General features: G+C 51.7%; 1 protein-coding gene across 1 annotated transcript in view; it reads left to right on the forward strand.

Moving 5' to 3' along the window:
• Nucleotides 1-22,462, forward strand: part of robo2 (roundabout, axon guidance receptor, homolog 2 (Drosophila)) — a 450,826-nt gene that overhangs the window by 251,735 nt on the left and 176,629 nt on the right. Inside the window, exon 3 of the mRNA XM_061216243.1 lies at nt 616-942. Within this exon, the coding sequence (XP_061072227.1) occupies nt 616-942 (327 nt within the window). The remainder of the gene's footprint in view (nt 1-615; nt 943-22,462) is intronic.

Here is a 22,462-nt window from a genome sequence, read left to right on the forward strand (position 1 = left end):
TTTTTTTTTTTTAAATAAGTAAAAATGAAAAAAAGCTGTATCCGCTGAAGGAGACATCGGTGATACACTGTGCCGTTTGTGGTATGATTTCCTAAAATAAAATGTTGGCTTTCATGTTTGTAGTTGTTTCTGGCTGTTTCTGGCTGTTTCTGTCTGAGTTTTTCCAATGAAAAGACATTGAATGTTTTGAAGTTTCTGGTTTCTGCTTTCCACTGTCTCTTACACCATTGTAGTCTTTGTGACCAACTACCCACAATTCTCTGCTGACAGGATGGAAAGGGCCGGTTGTCTGTATAATGCCTGTGTGAGTCCTGAGGGCTGACCGTACCTGATCCTCACCTGTAAGGTGTTGATAGAGGTTGAGCCAACAGGGCTAAGGTGAGACTCCAGTAGAGCAATAGTCAATAAGAAAGTGCGACATTATATGCCACACAAACACCGTTCGAAAATGACAGCTATAAACCGATCTCAACTTTACTTCCAACTGTCTGATGCCGTGGGATAGGTGTTGAAACCGCATACAGGAGGATGAGATGGACTTCTGTCCTTCCTGGGGTCTTTATGTGGCGTCCGGTTGCTGATATTTGGGCTTCTCTCCCCCTGTTCCCTCCTCAGGATCGCGGCTGCGGCAGGAGGACTCCCCTCCCCGCATCGTGGAGCACCCCTCAGACCTGATCGTGTCCAAGGGCGAGCCGGCCACCCTCAACTGCAAGGCGGAGGGGCGGCCCAGCCCCACGGTGGAGTGGTACAAGGACGGGGAGAGGGTGGAGACGGACAAAGACGACTCGCGCTCCCACCGGATGCTCCTCCCCAGCGGCTCCCTGTTCTTCCTGCGCATCGTCCACGGGAGGCGAAGCAAGCCTGACGAGGGCAGCTACGTCTGCGTCGCCAGGAACTACCTGGGGGAGGCGGTGAGCCGCAACGCGTCGCTGGAAGTAGCATGTGAGTCCTTTTTTTTTTTTTTACCCATCTGCTCTGGTCTCCTCGTTAGCCGTTAGCCATTAGCCTTAAACTTTATGGTTCTGCTTCTGCTTGGAGCGGAGGTTCAACATCATCCATTTTCTCAACATCATCCATTTTCTGCTTTGAGCCTGTCCTAAGATCCAACAATGCCAGCTTGACTAGCTTGAAAACTGAGCTGGTCTTGGTGGGCATGAGCTGGCCAACTAGCTACCAGCTGTTTCAAAACATAGCTTTAGATGGTCAAACTATGTCAAGCTTGGTGCTGGTCTGAGCTGATCAACCAGCTAAACCATGTGAGGCTGGGGGATGGTCTGAACTGTTCAACATCTACCAGCTGTTTCAATGAAATTTCAATGCTGTAGCTTGAGCTGTTTTTTTTTTAGCAAGGTGATGATGTGTGGGAGCTTCACAGGGGCTCTTGGGCTGTTCAGAGACTCGGGCTGAAGATGGAAGGGCTATATTTGTGATGGTATTACGTTTGGGGAGAGGTGATTTTCCCTCTTATGTTTTGCAAGACGGTGTCTTGGAATATAGCTCAGCGGCGTCAGGTTCAGGCCATGGTCAGGGAGGAGAGGACGAGGGAGAAGAGAGACAGGGTGAAAATCAGAGCAGCGCGTACATGAAAGGCCCGGGACACCCGACACGAGCCCGCGGGGGTCGGCACGGCGACGACGGCGGGCTGCACCTGACCTCCGGGTCGCCGTACCTTTGAAACGGGGCGGTCTGGGTCGCCGTGCCCTTCTCCGGTTTCCACCCTGGCGGTCCCGTAAAGAGGCTGGAGGGAAGTCATCTGGGGCCACTGCGGGGCCACTGCGGGGCCACCACAGACAGTCAGATCTCTCAGAGCGTGGTAGACTACAGGGGGGGGCACTGTGATTCACAGTCCCATGCTAATCCAGGGGGCCTGTAGCGTAGTGGTCAAGGTACATGACTGGGACCCGCAAGGCCGGTGGTTCAATCCCCGGTGTAGCCGCAATAAGCCGTTGGGCCCTTGAGCTAGGCCCTAAACCCTGCATTGCTCCAGGGGATTTCCTTAGTCTAATCAACTGTAAGCCGCTTTGGATAAAAGCGTCTGGAAAATGCAATTAATATAATGTAATGTAATCCCAAAATGAAGATAAGAATTTGGGGTATGTTAGTGAGAAACCAAAAAATCTGGTTATGAGCTAATCTAGCTGGGTATGAGCTGGTCAACCAGCATGGCCACGCTGGTCATAAAGCTGGTCTAGCTGGGTAAGACCTGGTCAACCAACTACCAGCTGCTTCAAAATAAAAATAAAAAAACAAATAAAATTATCACTTATTCTCCTTTCTCACCCTTTCTCACACAAGAGCAAGTCAGAGGCTGCTAAATTACAGTGAGGTTCATTTCACAAACTCAGGGTGCATGCCTTGACACCTGTGAAATTGAAATCCTTAGGGTTAGTTAAAGTTTTTGTTTGTTTGTTTGTTTGTTTGCTTTTAGGTAATGATTTAATTTCCGTTATATTAGGCTTGCTGCGCCATTAATACTGTTATTTAAAACGGTTCTTTCAGGTCACTTGCTCTGTACTCTGTGTTCGGTATAAATAGAGGTCTGAGCAGATTACATAAACTGCAATTACAGAGCGTGTGCAGACTCTGAGTTTGTGTACGTGATGTGGGGAGAGGGTTGCTGCGGGTGTTAATTAAGTTGGCAGCTCACTTTTTGGCTAATGGCTGGCTGGCCTGTCTCCGGTTTATTTTCACTCTGCGCACATACCGCGTGCAGCTCCCTCCCAGACGGCTTCTGCTTTTCGCTTCAGGAATTACCTTCTTTTCTCTGTGGGCTGGGCTTGCCAGGTTTGTGCTCATTATAACCGAGAGGTGTTGTGCTGCCCTGCTGAAAAACAACGGCTAGGTTATGAATCAGCTGGTAACTGGTTGACCATTTCAGACCAGCTCCATGCTCAACATGGTTTGACCAGCTCAAGCTAGGTTTTGAATCAGCTGGTAGCTGGTTGACCATTTCAGACCAGCTCCATGCTCAACATGGTTTGACCAGCTCTAGCTAGGTTTTGAAACAGCTGGTAGCTGGCATTTCAAGCTGGTTGAGGTGTGGCTGAGGGAGGTAAGGGCTTTAACATGTCCAGTCTTCAAGTGGCCCGTCTCTCCAGATCGTCGATACCCAGCGCTTTCTCATGAAAACATCAGCAGGCAAAAGCGAAATAAAGAAACTAAGAAATCATATAAAAGGTTAAACATGAAGAATGCATAATGAACTCGCATTAACTTCATTAAATGTTAACGTTACTTCGTAAAGCGTCTTTGCGATGGAGAAAAGCACTATACAAATTGAATTCAGTGCTCCCTCTTCAGACCTACAGTACAGCTATTTTTCTTCTGGAGGGTTGGATGGGGGTTTTGTGGCTCGGTTGTTGGGCTTGGTATTGACCGCTATTGGACTGTAAGGAAGAGAGGTGGTGTGGGTTTTGTTATGGTGAGAGAGAGAGAACAGTGTTGTGTTGCAGTGTTTACTTCGGGGCTGGTGATGAGGATGGAAGAGGAGGGGTATGTGGAGAAGGTGGATCGGGGGAGGGTGGGGGGGGGGGGGTGTTGCCTTGGCCAACTGCCTCTGATCTGGTCTCAGCCCCTCCCCTGGGCCCCTGCAAGCCCCCCAGGTGCTAACTGTGTGACAGCAGCTTGATCTATCGATCGCTGTAAGAGGGGTCTCCCAGCCTAAATGAAAATTCATGAAAAATTGATGAAGTCTCCAGATTATTCTTTTATTTTTTTCCACTCTTCTTCTCTTCCCTCCCTTCGCTGCCAGGGGGGGTTTAAATGAGGTGTTGAATGCTTTAGTGCCTGCGAGGTGAGGTTCAAAGGTCGAAGGTCGGTGCGACGGGGGAATAACGTGGAGGGGCGGGGAGTGAGAGTATTAATATGAAGGGAAATATGGTGGGATTCTGATGGAGGATGTAGAAGCATTTTGGCGAGCTCCGCGGGTTTGGAGCGGAATCGGCCCCGGGCGCACACTCATCAGAGAGGGAGCTCGATATAATCACAATACGGACGAATATTCTCATGATCATTACCGCGGCAGAGATAGCGATGGCGCTGCCGAAGGTAATGGCTATAGATGCCGGCGCATTATGAGAATTGATGAAAATGGTCGCACCAGTATCGGAGGCGGTTGTTGTTAATGTGTCTATTTCTCCCCCACTTCCTCTCCCTCCCTCCCTCCCCACCGCTCTCCTCTCCTTCTTTCTGGGATGCCACACCTCACCCCCCCCCCAATCGGAATGAGTGAGTAGGGCATCCCGGGGAGATAATTGAATTGCAGCATGAGAAACAGATTGAAGCGGGTTTTCCGCGCGGCTTGCGCGAGTCTGCCCGACCCCCCGAGCTGGGCTCGGACTCCACCCGGAAAACGAGCCGGGGGTGGAGGGTGGGTGGAGGTTTCGGCCGGGTGGGCCTGGGACTCTGTGCATTATTTATGGGGGACAGATTGCGTGGATTGCGTAGAGGCTTGCCGGACTTACATCCCCACAGAGCCGCTCCTGTGTACATAAATAAATGAACGCGGGAGTGCGTGTGATGGATAAGTGAGTTCATCTGGGCTGGGCTTCTTCTTCTCCATCACCGTACGCATGTCCTCATGTGACGCGAGGGAGGGGAGAGAGGGGGGAGCGAGAGGGAGAGAGAGAGAGAGAGAGGGAGTGAGAGAGAGAGAGCGAGAGGGCAGGAGGAAGAGGGGGGAGATAGGGAGTGAGAGAGAGTGGGAGCGAGAGGGAGAGAGAGAGAGAGTGGGAGAGGGAGAAAGATAAAAGAGAGAGAGAGAGGGGCCTCTACGATGGCATTGTGGGACATCGCCACAGGAAACAAGGGAGATTTCATTTCACAAGGTTTTCTGTGGCATTTTCCTCTGCCAGGGCTTTGATTTATTTCAGGCAGCTTGAGAAAAGGGAAGCTGGCCCCCATTGTGGGGGGGGTGGGACAGTTGCTCTTTGCGTTTCTGTTTTCCCGTATGTACCCTTTAACGAGCTGGACCCGGGGCGCACACTGCAGTGTATACTCTACCCTGTTCACGCAAACCGCGGCCACCACTTTGAACCCAGCCTGTCTGTTTTCTGGCAGCGCCTAGCTGGAGGGAAGAGAATTCAGGACAAAATGTACATACATTCGCATATGTTTAGACTGAAATATGCTAAATAATACTAACACAAGAAGCGACGTTCTTATAATTGGGTGTGTTGTGACTTGGCATACGTATGTTTATATGTATGTGTGTGTGTGTGTGTGTCTGTGTGTGTATGTGTGTGTGTGTGTCTGGGAGGGGGTGGTATAATGGAAAATGGGGACTAGGTTCAAGGAGAAGACTGCTGCCTTATTGGTGGTGTAACCTTTAAAAAATGCAAATGACACAGGACCTAAACAGATGTCTTGGGTTTGCCTTAAATGCCGCACGGAATAGGATTGGATGACTTTTAAAAGGTCCTTTGATATCGTCTAATGTACCACTTCTGCAATTAAGCAAATCGTTAGGTAGCATTTGGTGCTCGTACAACAAGGTAATTAGCAGAAAAGTGAACCTTTAATGGTGCTCAGGCTGTTTCTGGTGCGGCTGGCGTCAGCGGAGGCTAACGGGGGGGGGGGTGGGGGATGTTGGGCACATTGTCCAGGCCAGGTGGGGAGCCAAGCTGCACCCTGCCCCCCCCCCCCCTTTCCCCGTCCCCTTCAGGGGCCTGTGCAGCGAATCGGAGAGAGGAGCGAACATCGGGCAGGCTGGTGGTCAGCTCAGCTGCTGGCGGCCGTGCTGAGCCTTGTGGGCTTTTCTGATTAGCCGCTGTGTGCGGAACAGAGACCTCTTACGCCCGATTTAAACCAGGGAGGTCAGAAAATATAAATAAAATTAAAGCTGAAAATTAAAGGTTTGCGAATCTGCTGGGGCTTTCTAAATCTGACGTAGAGGGCAAATAATTTGCAGATGTGTGTGTGTGTGTGTGTGTGTGTGTGTTTGTGTGTGTGCGTTCGTGTGTGTGTGTCCGCCTGCTTGTTTTGTTTCATGTGGTCAGTGTGACTGGTCGGTTACAGTTGGAGTTCATGACGATACCAGAATATTCCAGGACGCAGTGTTTTTTTGGGAGATGGGGCACAGTTTCCAGTTGAGAGTGTTTAAGCTCCAGTCAGAGGGCCGTGGAGGGCAGTGGGGCGCGGGGGGAGGAGGGCAGGATGTTACCCTGTGATGAGACGAGTGTGTGGGGCAGGTTCGGTGCCTGGGGAATATCCCCCGGGACTGAACACTTCAGCATCGCATCTGAGCACGGTTAGCGCTCACCTCCCCACACAGCTGCCCTGAACACGCAGTGCTCCGGTAACCCCGGCTTACCTCCTCCACCAATCACAAGGAGCAGGAAGCCTGGTCCACATTAAGGGCTGATGTTTGTCTGCGGAGGGATCCGTCCTAACAATGGGGAGTGCTGGTACCCCGTCCCGGACCATCCGTCATCCCAGCCAACAATGAAACCCATGGGAGGTGGGGGGGTGCAGGGGGGGGGGGGGGGGGGATCTGCAGATAAATCCCGGCCCAAAATTCCGGTGCAGTGCCAGTCAGGATCTCTCTGGGATTCTGGACGCGGTCTCCGGGCCACAGGAAGGATGACCTCTCGGTCGCGTCCCATAAAACACAGCCCTGGCACCCCGATACCTGACCTCCGGTTCCCGTTCTGTGAGTTACACCCCTGTGACCTCACTACCTGACCTCGGGACGTTTGTAAGCGAGGTTCGGACACGGCACACCTGGCACGGGGTGAAGGAGGGGAAGGAGGGGGGGGACCTGGGTGAGAGAGGAGGAGGAGGAGGAGGAGGAGGCGGTATGTTTAATGATACCCCCCCTCCACCTCCTCACCCCCACATCCATCCCCCTCCCTGGGGGTCTCTGAAGGCAGAGAGGTGGGTGTAAGAGCAGGATTAAACAGATGTGTGACTAAACACGCATGTGAGTAACCAGTGTGTGAATAAACACACATGTGAATGAACGCGTGTGTGAGTAACCAGTGTGTGAATAAACACACGTGAATAAACACGTGTGTGAGTAACCAGTGTGTGAATAAACACACGTGTGAATGAACACGCGTGTGAGTAAACACGCGGGCTGCAGAGGCTGGGTGCTATGGTGACGGTGGTGGAATGAGCTGTCAGCCAGCTGTTCCACACCGCCATTAACGTCGCCAAGATGAAGCACCCCTCTTCTCTCACCTCTCTCCTCTCTCCTCCCTCTCCTCTCTTCCCTCTCTCCTCACTCTCCTCTCCTCTCTCTCCTCTCTCTCCTCTTCTCTCCTCTCCAGTCCCTCTCTCCTCTCCTCTTCTCCCCTCTCTCTCCTCTCCTCTCCTCCCCTCTCTCTCTCCTCTCCTCTCTCCTCTCCTCTTCTCTCCTGTCCCTCTCTCCTCTCCTCTCCTCTCCTCTCTCTCCTCCCCTCTCTCTCCCCTCTCTCTCTCCTCTCCCTGAGTTTTGTGGCCTTTCCTCCCCCCACCCCCCCGCGTTCCCCGTCTTGTCGGCCGTTATTGATGCCCCCTCGCCCCCCGGCTCCTCTGAGCCCCGTGCTTAGGGTTGTGGGTAAACCCGGCGGGTTTTTGGGGCCCCTGCGTGGGGCCCTGGGCTCGTAGCGGGGCAGGTGTTGGCATGGCCCTTGCGGTTTAAGAGCGTTTGTGTCGTTGTGTGTTTGTACCCCCCCGCTCCAGCCCCCTGTGCTCCTGATGTGTGCGGCTATTTGATATGCAGGCCCTGCTGTAAATAATTGAAGCCCATCTTCAGGGTGATTATTGATCTGCTTTAAAATGCGGAGGGAGTTTGAAAGGCTACTGCTTTCCTGGGGGCCCTCGTGCAATGCTTTGCATGTGTGTGTGTGTGTGTTTGTGTGTGTGTGTGTGTGTGTGTGTGAGGAACAGCGAGAGAGAGAGCGGGAGAAAGAGAGAAGCAAAGATGAGACTGAGTGCATAGCTTCACAAAGCCATGTTTATATTAGGTACGGTATCCACATTACAGGTGAGAACTCCTGTAGGTACCAGGTGGTGCTCTTAGATGTGGGTCTGAGCAACGGCAGTATCTGACCTGCACTGATAAATAAACTGATAAAATACTCATGATAAGGGGTTTCAAGCTTGGTTTGTGTGGCTAAGGCTTGCAGAAGTCAGCTGCCTGTACAATACAATGAGTATCTTTCACTTCATTCTCCTCAGCGGTCTGCCGTACAAGTGAGTAATAATAATTTTAATAGAAATATCCAGCCCCAAATCATTCCCCATCAGGATGGTGGCCGACAGTGTGTCCAGCTGGGATTGAATCCAGTGACCCCTGGAGAACCCCGCCCCCCCCCATACCGCTCGGATCTCTGTCACCAGTAATTCCTTAACCCACTGCTCTACCCCCCCCACCCCGATAAACCTGTCCCGCCCGAGCCTCAGACCCCCTCCTGACCTCTCAGCGCCCGGACCCCTCCCCAGGCCCCCCGGGATCTGGCCGGGGCCTGTAATCCATCATGGAGGGGGTCTGCTCTGGAAGGGAGGGGGTCTGAAATTGATTCCCGCTGTTGTGGAGCGGTGTGTTTTTTCAACACAGTGGCCACGGTTCAGACACCTGCAACCTCTACTCACTACTCCACCTACACACACACACACACTCACATACACAGACACACACACAAACATACACACACACACACACACACACACACACTCACATACACACACACTCACATACACACACACACTCTCACACACACACACACACACACACACACGCACTCACATACACAGACACACACACAAACATACACACACACACACACACTCACATACACACACACTCACATACACACACACACTCTCACACACACACACACACACACACACACTCACATACACAGACACACACACAAACATACACACACACACACACTCACATACACAGACACACACACACACACACACATACACACACACACACACTCACATACACACACACTCACATACACACACACACTCTCACACACACACACACACACATGCACACACATGCAGACACAAACACACACACACATACACACACACACACCCAGACACACACACATGCAGAAACTCACACACACACACACACACACACACACAGACATACACTCACAGACACATTCAGACACCTGCAACCTCTACTCACTACTCCACATACACACACACACACACACACACACACAGAAACTCACACACACACACACATGCAGAAACTCACACACACATGCAGACACACTCACACACACATACAGACACACTCACAAACACACACACATGCACACACACACACACAGAAACTCACACACACATGCACACACGGACACACGCACACAGACACGTGCACGGCCTCACACACACACACTGATCCTCTCCAAATTCAGTCAGCATAGATTACAGTGGTACACAGACGTCCACAGTTACGCTGTCGGGACTATTACTTCTGTTCATTATCTCACTGGGTCAGACTAGGCTTGAAGGCTGGGTCTGACCTGGCGACCCGCCCAAACACAAACCCCGGTGTCCTCGCCCTGGCGACCCGCCCTGGTGTCCTCGCCCCTTATACGGCTGCGGTCGGAGGTCCGAGGTGAGACCGCTGCAGTTATCGCTTCTCCTCCCCCTTCATTGGGTCAGGACCCCGTGGGGGGGGGCATTTCCGATAACGCGTCCATTACACACCAGCCACCGCCCATCCCCCAGTCCAGTGTGAGCCACTCTCTACTCGCTGTGTCAGCCGCAGCGTGCGTTACGCTTTCCTCTGTGTTACGCTCTGCTCTGTGTTACGCTCTGCTCTGTGTTACGCTCTGCTCTGTGTTACGTTCTGCTCTGCGTTACGCTCTGCTCTGCGTTATGCTCTGCTCTGCGTTACGCTCTTCTCTGTGTTACACTCTGCTCTGTGTTACGCTCTGCTCTGTGTTACGCTCTGCTCTGTGTTACGCTCTGCGTTACGCTCTGCTCTGTGTTACACTCTGCGTTACGCTCTGCTCTGCGTTATGCTCTGCGTTACGCTCTGCTCTGTTACGCTCTGCTCTGTGTTACGCTCTGCTCTGCGTTACGCTCTGCTCTGTGTTACGCTCTGCGTTACGCTCTGCTCTGTGTTACACTCTGCGTTACGCTCTGCTCTGCGTTACGCTCTGCTCTGCGTTATGCTCTGCGTTACGCTCTGCTCTGCGTTACGCTCTGCTCTGTGTTACGCTCTGCTCTGCGTTACGCTCTGCTCTGTTACGCTCTGCTCTGCGTTACACTCTGCTCTGTGTTACGCTCTGCTCTGTTACGCTCTGCTCTGCGTTACGCTCTGCTCTGCGTTACGCTCTGCTCTGCGTTACGCTCTGCTCTGTGTTACGCTCTGCTCTGGGATGTTTTCTCTGGGTTAGTTTGAAGTGGCCCTCTGGGTGTGGGGGTTGTGACGTGACATTGCCGTGGTGACGCTGTGACAGTCTGCTCTTTTCCGTTCAGGAGAGTTTTATTCCTTTCCTCCTGTCTCACATGTCTGATGTGTCCCCCGGTCGAGATCCCCCTCAGTCCCGCCCCGGGGCGTGGGCTCCAGCTAGACTTATAGTTTGTCAGAATTTGTTATGACTTGTAGTGATCTCTCAATAGCGCGGAGAGATATTGTGTTTGTCTTGGGTTACGTTTGTTGTAAGAGACACCGATTGGGCACCGGGGGTCCTCAACAGCTGTGGGGGGGAAAGATGTAACATGATCGCTCTCGTCTTCGCTTTCCTCCTCTCCTCTCCCTCCCTCTCTTTATTTCTCTCTGCCTCTCCCCTCCCCCCCCCCTCTCTCTCTCTCTCTCTGCCGCCCTCCCCCCTCCGTCGTTTCGTTCCCTCCCCACTCCTCCATCAGGACTGTTTGGAAAGGGATCCGGATGACGTCTTGACTGCACTCGGGTGGTATGAGGAGGTATGGAATGTTTAGCGCAGGATCAGCGAGACAGCTGGTGGGCGTGGCTTTGTAGCAATCATAATTATTGGGGAAATGCTGTTTTAAACACTGCACTTCAAATATGGAACCAATTACCTGTACCTGTAACCCACATAAGCGCACACACCTAGTCCTGAAAGCCTTGACTGTATTGGGAAATGGATTGCATTGATATAGTATTTTTTTTCTGAAGCACATTACCATTCATTCCTCTCATTCATCCATTCACATACAAGCTAATACGCATACCCTTGAAAACTGCAATCGGCACATCAGGAGCAGTTGGGGGTTAGGTGTCTTGCTCAGGGTCGCTTCAACACACACCCAGGCCTGGGATCGAACCGGCAACCCTCCGACTGCCAGACGACCGTGCTTAGCTCCTGAGCTAATGTCGCTGTATTGAAGAATGAGTTGCAGAGGGAGGGCGTGTAGTGAGGGAGGGAGTGTAGTGATTGGTGGTTTCGTTACCATGGGATACCCCATGAGGCAATGCTGAGGTAAAACTGAAAAGGTGAAAGGTCATATGCTCCACCCCCCCCCCCCCCCCTCCCAGGTGACAGGGCACAGTTCTCCTTTTCAGACATTGTGCTTAATCCAACATGTCCGCCTCCTCACAGTGACCTGTGAACTACAGAGCCAGGTGCTGACATCATAACCAATGGGACGGGTGCAGGGTGATAACATCACATTCAGAAGGGCAGTTTCTATAAGAGTTCAGTGAGGCGGGTGCGATGGCCAGCTGGTTGTGGAGGGGGCAGCCTGTTTGCAGGCCATGCCAGTTAGTGAGCAATTAGCAGAGCACAGACACTGGGCAGGGAGGAATTGGTTCTACACCAACCACACACACACACACACACTCTCACACACACACGCACACACACACACACCCACAAACACACACACACCCACGCTCACACACTCAGCTCGATGTGGCTAAAGGGTCGCTCAGTAAAGGAAGGCTCTATTGAGATGCAAAGCAGTGCCTTATCTGCTTTGTGTTCTTCACTGGTTTTCCCGCTTTACACTGTCCAGGGCAAATCTATTACCCTGGAGTGCTGTCACACAGGGGGAGAAATAAATAAATAAATTCAACTAATGTATCCTATTATATCCTCACATCGGGCGAATATTTTTCTGCACGCTTATTGCGGAGCGCCACGCTGTGTATTTAAACCCTGTTATCTCTTTTATTGTCGCGTTCGTCCACTTTGAGGTGTGAGCACTGAATTTTAACAGCAGAAAAAAGGTCCCTTCCGACTACTTCTTCCCCCTCCGTCCTCTCCTTTCTTCTCTTTTTTATTTTTCTCTTCTTCTCTTATCTCCATTTAGCTCTAATCTCCTCTCTTTCCATTCCTCTCCCTTTCTTTTCCTCTCTCCTCTTCCCTCCGCCTTCCTTCCCACTCCACTCAGTACATATCCACACTGTGGGGGAAATTTGAAGGGCCCAAGCAGCCCTGGGGGACGCCTATTTTGCACTTGATGAAAACCACAGCAGATCATGTGCTCTGTACTAGCGCAGGTATGTTAGCTTGGGTATGCCGTTAGCCACTGCACCCTGCTATAATTAGCCATGTGTGCTATAGGTCATAATTGCACTTACATATAATTATTTTTATATTCAGGTGTTCTGGCTGCCAATTGTGGTATGCTAGTTGTAAAGTTGATGTACTCTTCAAGGGTTCAAGTTTTTTCTATGTGGTCACTCTAGGACTTGGAACTGTACGTTCCTCTAGGGTCTTCAATGTCCCTGTTTCTCATTTGCACTTTACTGTATGTCGCTCTAGATAAGAGGGTCAGCCAAGTGACTGTAATGCAATGTAATGTAATGTAGTGTAATGCTCAGGGCCTGGGATGGCGGTCGGAATAGCGGGTAAGGAGGGTGACAGTCTGACGAGATGGCCTCAGCCCCTCCTGCCACAATAGCCACTTTGTTTCCCGTTCTGTTTTGTCATCACAATGGTTATCGGGCGCAAAGGGGGCCGGCGCAGCGCCGCGCATTCAAATGAGCGGGGCGATTCATCCCCGGCGACGGCGTGATTGCGGGTATTTGTCTTGGATCCGCGGAGATCGCATTACTCCGCAGGAAATTAAATCAAACGACATTGAGCGATCACCTCGAGTGCGAATCCGACTGACGAGATGATTCATCGGATGAAATGAATCTTTAGAGGACGTTAAAGCCGGATGTTCACAGCCGGGCGTGGCGTTACGGTCGCTGCCGCGGTGAGAGCTAGCGCAGCGCGCGGGTGCTAGCGGGACCGGGCCTGCAATAACCACAGCTTCCACGAATGAAAAAAAATACAGAAAATAAACTCCAGGCCCCCGTGAGCATATGTAATTTGTTGGAAAGAACAGCTTAATTGCACAGGCAGTGGTATTACCTTAAACCTGAAATGCAAGCGGTAGATTCTTTAGAGATCCCTGCGGAGTTTGCTTCAGAAGCCCAGTAAATTGGAGTCCGGACACCATGTGGAAAGCAGTTTTACTGCCGGGCCCAGAAGGAGGCCACACAACCTGAGGAGAAATTATCAAACGAGTGGAAAGTGCAGACACACAATTAGCCATTCCCTGAGTGGAAATTTGGACACTTTTTAAATTACAAGCGTAACATTAATTTTTCAGTAAAGCAGAAAACAAACGTGCAATTATGCTGTTTGACTTGCGGCTTCGAGTTTAAAATATAGCCCAGATGCGATCCAACCGCTCTGCACATTGTCATTATCTTTGAATTATTAAATTGAGCAAGAAAAAAAAAATTCAGTGCCTTAATGCAAACTAAGGGAACAAAGAAAAGTACATTCTTTCTACAATTATAGTAATTATGGTCAAAGTGAATCGTGCGGTGTTTGCAGAATATGATTACCATTTGCTTTCTTGTTAAGTAAATCTGACAACAATATGAAATGTCACACAGGTTCGGAGTGGTGTTTTTGTATAAAGCGCGGCGTGTTCCCCTGACGTGACCGTGACCTCTGTCACTGCCCCCATAAGCTGTAGCACCATCCTGACTGTGAAGGACTGATCTATAGCACCCACATTTGGCGGAGAAGAGAGCAGCAGAGGGGGGATGAAGGGATCGGGCCCAGTGAGAGAAAGGAGAAAGGTCAGGGATGGGGGGATGAGAGGGGAAGGAGAAGAGGAAGGTGGCTGGCGGTGGAGAGATGGATGGAAATGGGGCAGGGGTCTTTGTGAAACAGGGGGAACAAGGGATTCTGCACAAGGGGAGAGATAGCCCCCAGCATGTCGGAGACTGACCTTGAGCTGGTGGGGCAAGCAATCGCAGGGTAGGGGGAAGAGAGAGAGAGAGAGAGAGAGAGAGAGAGGGGGGGAGATAGAGAGAGAGAAGGAGGGGGGAGGGGGGTTCAGACAGGAATACAGAGACAAGCAGCCTTATTTTCCTCTCCCATGCATCTGATTTAACCAGACTGACTCAGCCAAAGTGGGACAGTTTCACACCACGGTCATGTGATGCAGTGTAATGTACAGAGTAGCGTATAGGACATTACGTCCCCGGTCCTGTAGGGGGAGCCCCAGATATAAGCCGTGGTCTATGTCCATATTAAAGTCGGCACCGATGGGTAATGGCAGGGTTATTGAACGTCCCGACCAAGGCTGACCTCCACCCGCCCATGCCCGTGACCCCCTGATTGACACCCCCCCCCCCCAGCTGACAGACTAACCGGCAGCTCCCCCCTTCCCCGTTCGGTGGCAGTTTCGGGAATACAGTTGTAACAAAGTTAGGCTCTGTCTAATTGAGAGACGTATGAAGGGTGACGCACGGAGATGGCGGGGTTAGGCCTGGGTTAGGCGGGGGGGGGGCGGGGGGCATAACCGGATTACGGGCTGCCAGGACCGATGGAGCTCGACCGGGTTCAGCTCTGCGACGGAGGGGCTGAGGGCCCACCATCACCGGCACTGGAGCGGTCTCTGTCACAGTTAGGAAGCGATTACACATAGTTAAGGAGGTTAAACGGAAGCCACGGGGTCAGGGCTAATGTAATGGTCACGTCCATGGGCTGCGGTGTTTCAGACGGCAGCCTATTGGCTCAGGCGGGGAGCCGAGGTCACGCTAATGACGGATTCGCCCCGCAGGTCGAAGGTTATGATTACTGAGTTACTCTCTTGTCATTTCGTGACTGAGCCTGCGGTAACATATTGGGTTGGAGGAGGTCTTGGGTAATTTTACATCATCTCAAATATTTGCGTGCGGAATGAAGACACTGCATATTGCAATACTATAACATGCAAGCCTGCTTTACGATATTCATACCGGCCTCCGTGCTGCCATTGTTCTTTATTGCATTGGAACTCGTAGTTATATTGAATATGAGAAGGTATTCTCCATTTAAAAAAATAATATTGAGCCAATATTACATTTTTCCAGCAGCTCATGCCTTATAAATCAGATCACCCTTTGTCTCCCATGAAGAATAATTGTGTGGAAAATGCAGGAATAAAAATGCATTTATGTATATATATATTCTGAGTCCTATTTCTGAGACGTATAAATAAGAATACGTAACAGAAATGATTTATTTAATAAAAAAAAGAATGTACAGTCTCCACATCAGCTCCCCTGTGATTGGAACGGCCCAAACTGTATGCAGATGATAACCATCGCAGCCCCTCCCCCTTCACCCCCTCTGGGCCGAAACCATCAGATAGCGGAGGATGACTCGCCCCCTAATGAAATTAGCCGCTTTTCTCATAAGCTATAATAAGTCACTTGACTCGATTAAGGGTGGTGGGGTGGGAAGGAGAAATGGTGTGTGTGTGTGTGTGTGTGGGGGGGGGGGGAGGGGGGGAGTGGGGATAAAATGTGTCACAAATCACCCACTGGTGTCAACAGAGGTGTGATTTTCATAAATATTCCTCTCACCACCCCAGCCCACTTTGCACCCCCCCCCACCCCCACCCCCCCATCTCACCACCTCGGGCTAAATCCATGAGCCACCAGCCTGCCCCCCACCCCCCCCCTCTGCTCTGTTTGGATGTGAGGAGCAGATAGTTGGTTGGTGTGAGGGGGAGAGTGTGAGCTGGAGTGGGGGGGCAGGGGGGGTATCATTAACTCTGATGAGTGGCAGACGGACGTGGGCCAGGCTGAGGAGCTGCCCGGGTCTACACCCCCGCTGGGTACCCCCCTCGCTCCCCATCACTCATCCTGGCCTGCCCCGCCTTGCCCCCTCCGCGCCCCCCCCCCCCCCCGGTCCTCCGCAGACGAACGGCGCTTCAGCCAAAGAGCTGAAAGCACACATCATCTGTTATTATTATTTATGAGCCACTTTAGCCTGTTAGCCTTCCCTCACACAGCTGGATGGCTAATGAAAGCAGGTGGGTGTGCCTCAGGTGCCGCACAATGGCCGTGCCCTCACCCGGGAATCGAACCTGCAGCCTGTTGGGCGTGCGCCAGGTCCGCTTCCCGCCTAACCGCTCTGCCACCGCCCGGCGCGGTAAATGTAGCGTGCGTAAATACTCTCTCCCTCTCGCTGAAGCTCCTGGACGTTCCTGGTTGGCTGTTTCTCTTGGCCTATCCCGGGCAGGGGCGGGGGGCGGTGCCAGCGTCGGGGGTGCTGACGTCCACCCCCGCTCTGGATGGCGGTAGTCTGCTGTCGCCGTGGACACCGGCGAGGCGCGCACGCCTCTCAGCCCGTCCTCATTAATCACATGTCCGCGCCTCGCCCGTCAGCCCGCAACCTGGTGCTCGCCTCCCCCCCCCTGCCCCGGTGTACTCTGGGAAAAGAGCGAGCCAGCCTTGTGCGTGTGCAGACCAGACACGGACCTGCCATAGCAGCTGCTGGTGGATTAACCCCCACCCAAATGACCCCCTCCCCCCCGCCCAGCGTCCCACCCCAGCACGCCCTGTCTGGCCCGCCCTAGCCTGGGACTCACATGTTTTCATAACTGTGGGTAAAGGTCAATGAATTTGCCAGGTCGCCGCGGCAACCCTTGACAGCATCAAATGTCATAGAGCTGGCTGCCCATGACACTGCTGTCAATGTTTCTGAGGACCCGGCAAGCTCATCCACTCGAGTGGGAGGTCGGGGTGTAAGGGGGTGTCTATCTCTGCCCCCCACACACACAGACACGCACACACCCCTCAGGGAAAAAAGCTAGCGCCGTCAACTTACTCCCTGGCTGCATTCATGTGTGTTATGTATTTCAGTGTGAACAAGTGTGGCTCCCTATTTTATTCCAACTGTGGCTGTCAGACCTGGATCTAGTTCATAATGGTTTTGGATTCAAATATTTTTTCTACACTTTACTGGTGTATTGGAACCGATTGGGTTGTATCAGGCAAGATCACTCAAGCGAAGATAATTATTTGAATCCAAGACAATTAAGTGTCTGACCCGGGTCTGGTGGCTGTGTGACTCCCTCCAGAGAACGGGGCGAGGTGAAGGTCCAGTTCAGCCCAGAACACACAGCAGGGGTCCGGAGTTCAGCCTGTCACCGGCACACGGCTGACCCGTCTGGCACTTGGGTCTAATTGGGCAGGTTCTGTCCTCCCAAAGCCCAGAGTTCACTGAGCCCGTCTCTCCTCCAGGTGTTTCTAATTTAGCTTTTAATGATGAACTGGAGAATGAAAAAAATATTTTTTTTATAACTGTTGGGCTAACTTGGGTCGGGCAACTGTCTGCATTGTCCATGTCACTGGCAGTAGGGGGCGCTGTAGAGCAGAGACAGATTTGGGGAGGGGGTGGCACTGGTCTGATGTGAGAGGAGAGGGGGCATAGACGGAGGATGTTCCCAGGGGCCCCTGGAACCCCTGTGGCCCCTGGAACCCCTGAGGCCCCTGAGGCCCCTGAGGCCCCTGCCACACAGTGGGCAGTATCGCTGCGTCCGTTCCCGCGTTCCGCTCGCTCTGTTCTGCTCATGTGCTGAGCCTCGCTCCTTGGGAGAGGTAATGTATCACAGGCAGGGATCTGTGAAGATCACGGAGGTCACGGGAGACGTTGATGCAGCGCGCCTCGTAGGCGCTGTAATTCTCCCGGACGACCACTTCTGGTGAATAATGACGCCGGGGGGCGTGAGGTGGCTGGTCAGACGGTCAGACGGACGGACGGACGGACACGCAGGTGTCCCCGCTCCCCGCCTCGGTGTCCTGTCTCTGCGACGGGTCCGGGACGGGCGGTTTTTACGGCTCGTTCCGTTAGCGCTGAGACGGAGCTGGCCTCTCGGGCGTCTGATGATGTTCTAATTGGACGGAGGTGACCTTTCCCCGGCGCGGTGCGGGGCGATGGGCGGATTAAAAGCCCTCACGCACCAGTGGCGGGGTGGCGGACAGTGACGTATGGGCTGGGCCCCGCTAACGGGGCGGAGATGTATGTGAGCGGGGCGGTGTGATGAATCGGGCGGTCGCCGCGGCGGGGAGCGGTGATTGGTCATTACTGCAGATTCCCCTCTGCTGATGCCTGAGGATGGGTGTGGAGGATAAACACAAAGTATGCTTTCACTGCGCACTTGCGTGCTATGTGCTAAATGCTGCTTTTTTTTCGTTTCTTTGGATGGGATTTCTGGATGTGTGTGTGGTTGTGTGTGCGTGTGTGTGTGTTTGAGCATGTGTCTGTTTGTGCTCGTGTGTTTGTTTGTGTATGTGTATGCGTGTTTATGAATGTGCTTACGGGCGGAGATTATTTTGACAGATCGTGCAACTGTAGCTAATTCCCGCCTCTTTATTTGCGGTAGCGGGCTCAGCACCTGCCCCCTCTCTGTATTCCTGCGGTGCCAGCAGTACCTGCCTCTTTCTCTCTCTCTCTCTCTCTCTCTCTCTCTTTTTGGAGAACTGAGTTCTGGAAAATGCAGTAAACATTGCAATTCAGAGGTAATTTATGGTCTTTGTTTGAGGCAGGGGCTGGGTGGGCGGTTTAAGTTTGTGGTTTCCACTCTTCCAGATGTCTCCCGTTATTTTTATCTGTCAATTAGTCCAACAGTTAAAATCGGCGAGTAAAAACATCCACGGCCACTTCACTGGCACGGGATCCTTATCGCCAGCGTTGCCGTGGGGAGCTTATCTTCATTACTGTCAAAAGTTTGCCTCGTTTTGTTTTTAGTCTCATTAATTAACGCAGCTTGTTTTACTGTTTGTTGAACATGTAGCAGCACATGAACGCTCATGCAGGAAAAGAAGTATCACTAATAATAACGAATTAAATAACAATGAATAATAAACAGCGATGCCGCTTGTGTCTGTGACATGCTCGTAACGGCATTCAGAGTTTCGCATCCGTACGCGTGTAAGCCGTCCCCCAGGGCTGAACGCACTCAGAGGGAACGATTGGGACCGGACCGGCGCATTCAGCGTCTCTGACCCCTCAGGGTGATCTGATATGATCTGGGTCAATCGAAAGCACTCTTTCTTTTATCGACGCCATTTTGATCCATCATTTAGCGTGGCCAGTATTTCAGGATCTGGACGATAAGGGGCTAGTGTTAATTAGGGAATGGCTTTTGTCAATAGCGCCAAGCTGAGTGCAATGATTAGCTTGGTGCCGGGATTGAAATGACAGGGCTTGGAGACAGAGATTAGGCCTGGAATGTAGCGTTAGCACGTTAGCATGTGAAAGCATTCTCGCTGAATGTTTGAACGAGATACGTGTGCAGTTGCTTGCGACTCTGCTTTCAGTCCTTTTGTTAACGGTTGTTAATGCTGTTCGTGCTGATAATTATGGTATTGATTACGCTGTAGTGCATGGTTACCCCTGTCTGCATGGCTGGCCTGCTGAGATGGGGCTTGGTGAGAGGCAGTGTGTAAATCCGGGTGAATCTCTCTGATCCCTCCCTGTCTCACCCCGCATGTCACATTAATTCAGCTGTGCCCCGCACATGTTCACATCTTACACACAGCCTGGACCTTACAGCCTGCAGTTCACCTACACACACACACTCACATACACACACACACACTCACACACGCACACACACACACACACACACACACACACACAGACATACACACGCACACACACACACAGACATACACACGCACACACACACACAGACATACACACGCACACACACACTCACACACATACACACACACACACACACACACACACTCACACACACACACACACACACTCACACACACACACACACTCACACACACATACACACACAAACACACACACACACACACACACAGACACACAAACACACTCTCACACACACACACATACACACACACACACACAGAAACACACACACACACACACAGACACACAAACACACTCACACACACACACACATACACACACACACACACAGAAACACACACACACACACAGGAGGCAGCTGTGATGGAGAGAGGAAAGTGGTGTTGCATCTCCTGATTTGACGGGCAGAATCCCCCCCTCACTCCAGCACAGCGCTGTTACAGTAAGCACGGCGTGCAGTCACACGAGCCGTGACATGCCTTCGTACAGCCAATCCCAGCTCACCTCCTCAGCCCCACGCCCTGCCCCAGCTCTGTCTCCACAAGGTCATGGTGGGTTAGGGGAGCTGCTGTTGTACCCTTGAGCAAGGTGCTCGACCTGCATTTCTTTAGTAAGTATCAAGCTTTTTAAATGGGGTTTGTACGTAAAAAGATTATAAACTGCATGTGCTGTGTGCTAAATGCTAAATGGCTACAGTTTGGTTTGACTGAGTGATTGGGGATAGCTGCGGTACGGAATAATGAGGTGTCCCGTCCCTGGGTGAGTGTGCGTGTGTGTGTGTGTGTGTGTGTATGTGTGTGTGTGTGCACGTGTGTGTGTATGTGTGTGTGTGTATGTGCGTGTGTGTCTGTGTGTGTGTGTGTGTGTGCGCGCGTGTGTACGTATGTGCGTGTGTGTGTGTGTGTATGTGTGTGTGTGTGTGTGTGTGTGAGAGTGCATGTGTATGTGTGTGTGTGTGTGTGTGTATGTGTATGCGTGTGTGTGTGTGTGTGTGTGTGTGTATGTGTGTGTGTGTATGTGTGTGTGTGTGTGTGTGCGTGTGTGTGTATACGTATGTGTGTGTGTGTCTGTGTGTGTGTGTGTCTGTGTGTGTGTGTGTGTGTGGGTCTCATTAGGCAGTGTCCCGCTGGCTGCTCTGTGTGTCTCTCCTGGTCTCTGCTGGGTGTCCTGGTGAATGGAGAGGGTGTGAGGAGGGGGGATATGGACTCAGGTGGGTCCGCCCTGTCCAGCCTGGGTCATGTGATCTGACGCCCCATGCCGGGCTGTGCAGATGGGCTGTCAGACAGGCCTCCTCCTGACCCAGCTCTCCCTGCTCTATCCTCTGCCCCCTGATCCTACTCATAACCCCTTCCCAACTTTACACACTTCCTCTTCATCTTTCCTCTCCTTCCTCTCTATTCCCTCTCTCCTCTCTCCTCCCCCACTCCCCCTCCTCTCTCTCTCTCTCTCTCTCTCTCTCTCTCTCTCACACACACACGCACACACACACACTGCATATGTAAGAGTGACTGATTGTCTGTGGGCCTGGCTGGCTCTCTTCTCTCACTCGTGTGTTTGTCTGCTGTGTTTGCTCAGTCATGGCCCTGTCTTTGCCCTCTTTAATATATATACTGCAACACTCCAGTGCTTCCACTTCCCATTAAAGTGTATGTCTGTATGTGCACATGCATGAGCGTGCATGTGTGTGTGCATGTGTGTGTGTGTGTTAGTGTGTGTTTGTGTGTGAGTGTGTGTGTGTGTGTTAGTGTGTGTATGTGTGTGAGTGTGTGTGTGTGAGTGTGTGTGCGTGTGTGTGTGTTTGTGATTTGTGTACGTGTGTGTGTGTGTGTGTGTGTGAGTGTGTGTGTGTATTTGTGATTTGTGTGAGTGTGTGTGTGTGTGTGTGTGTGTGAGTGTTGTGTGTGTGTGAGTGTGTGTGTGTGAGTGTGAGTGAGAGTGTGTGTGCATGTGTGTGTGTGAGTATGTGTGTATGTGTGTATGTGTGTGTATGTGCTCCAGGGCATATTAGTACATTATTGATATGGGTGGGGATGAGCGATGCTGGGTGCTGTTCTGCTCCACGTCAAGACTTCACAACACACACACTGCTGTTCGCAGCACACAGAGCGTTAAAACACTCTGTTGTTCCCCTGCTCTCTTCCTTAATTTCACTGGCTTTTTTAGCCCGTCCCCTTAAGACAGGAACTCGGCAACAAGGTAGACATGATGGAGCGTCTTTTTATAACCGGCTGTCCCCCTCTGTCTGCCCTCACAGAGAAAGCCATCCTATTCGCTTAGCTCTTTGTGTCAAAAACCATCTGTTTGTTCCCTTGTCTCCCATACATGGGCATTTCACAAACATTCAAAGATTCATTTCTTTTTGATGATAATACTTTATAAGGCAGAGAGGTCCAATTCATGCCTGCCGGCTAGGTAATTTGAATGTGTTTGGGGGGGGGGGGGGGGGGGGGTGGTAGTCTGGGCTAGTAATTATGCTTCAGAGCGTTGGTATATTCCTAGTAGAGGCACTGCCTTGCAAAATTTGCTTTATACTCCGTGATTAATTGTGTGTTGGGCAATTCACCCAGGAACAGAGCATCTGAAAAGCAGACTTAAAAACATTTCTGCCTTTTTGAAGAGAG

Source organism: Conger conger, chromosome 13 (assembly GCF_963514075.1).
Source record: "Conger conger chromosome 13, fConCon1.1, whole genome shotgun sequence".
NCBI classification, from domain to species: Eukaryota; Metazoa; Chordata; class Actinopteri; order Anguilliformes; family Congridae; genus Conger; species Conger conger.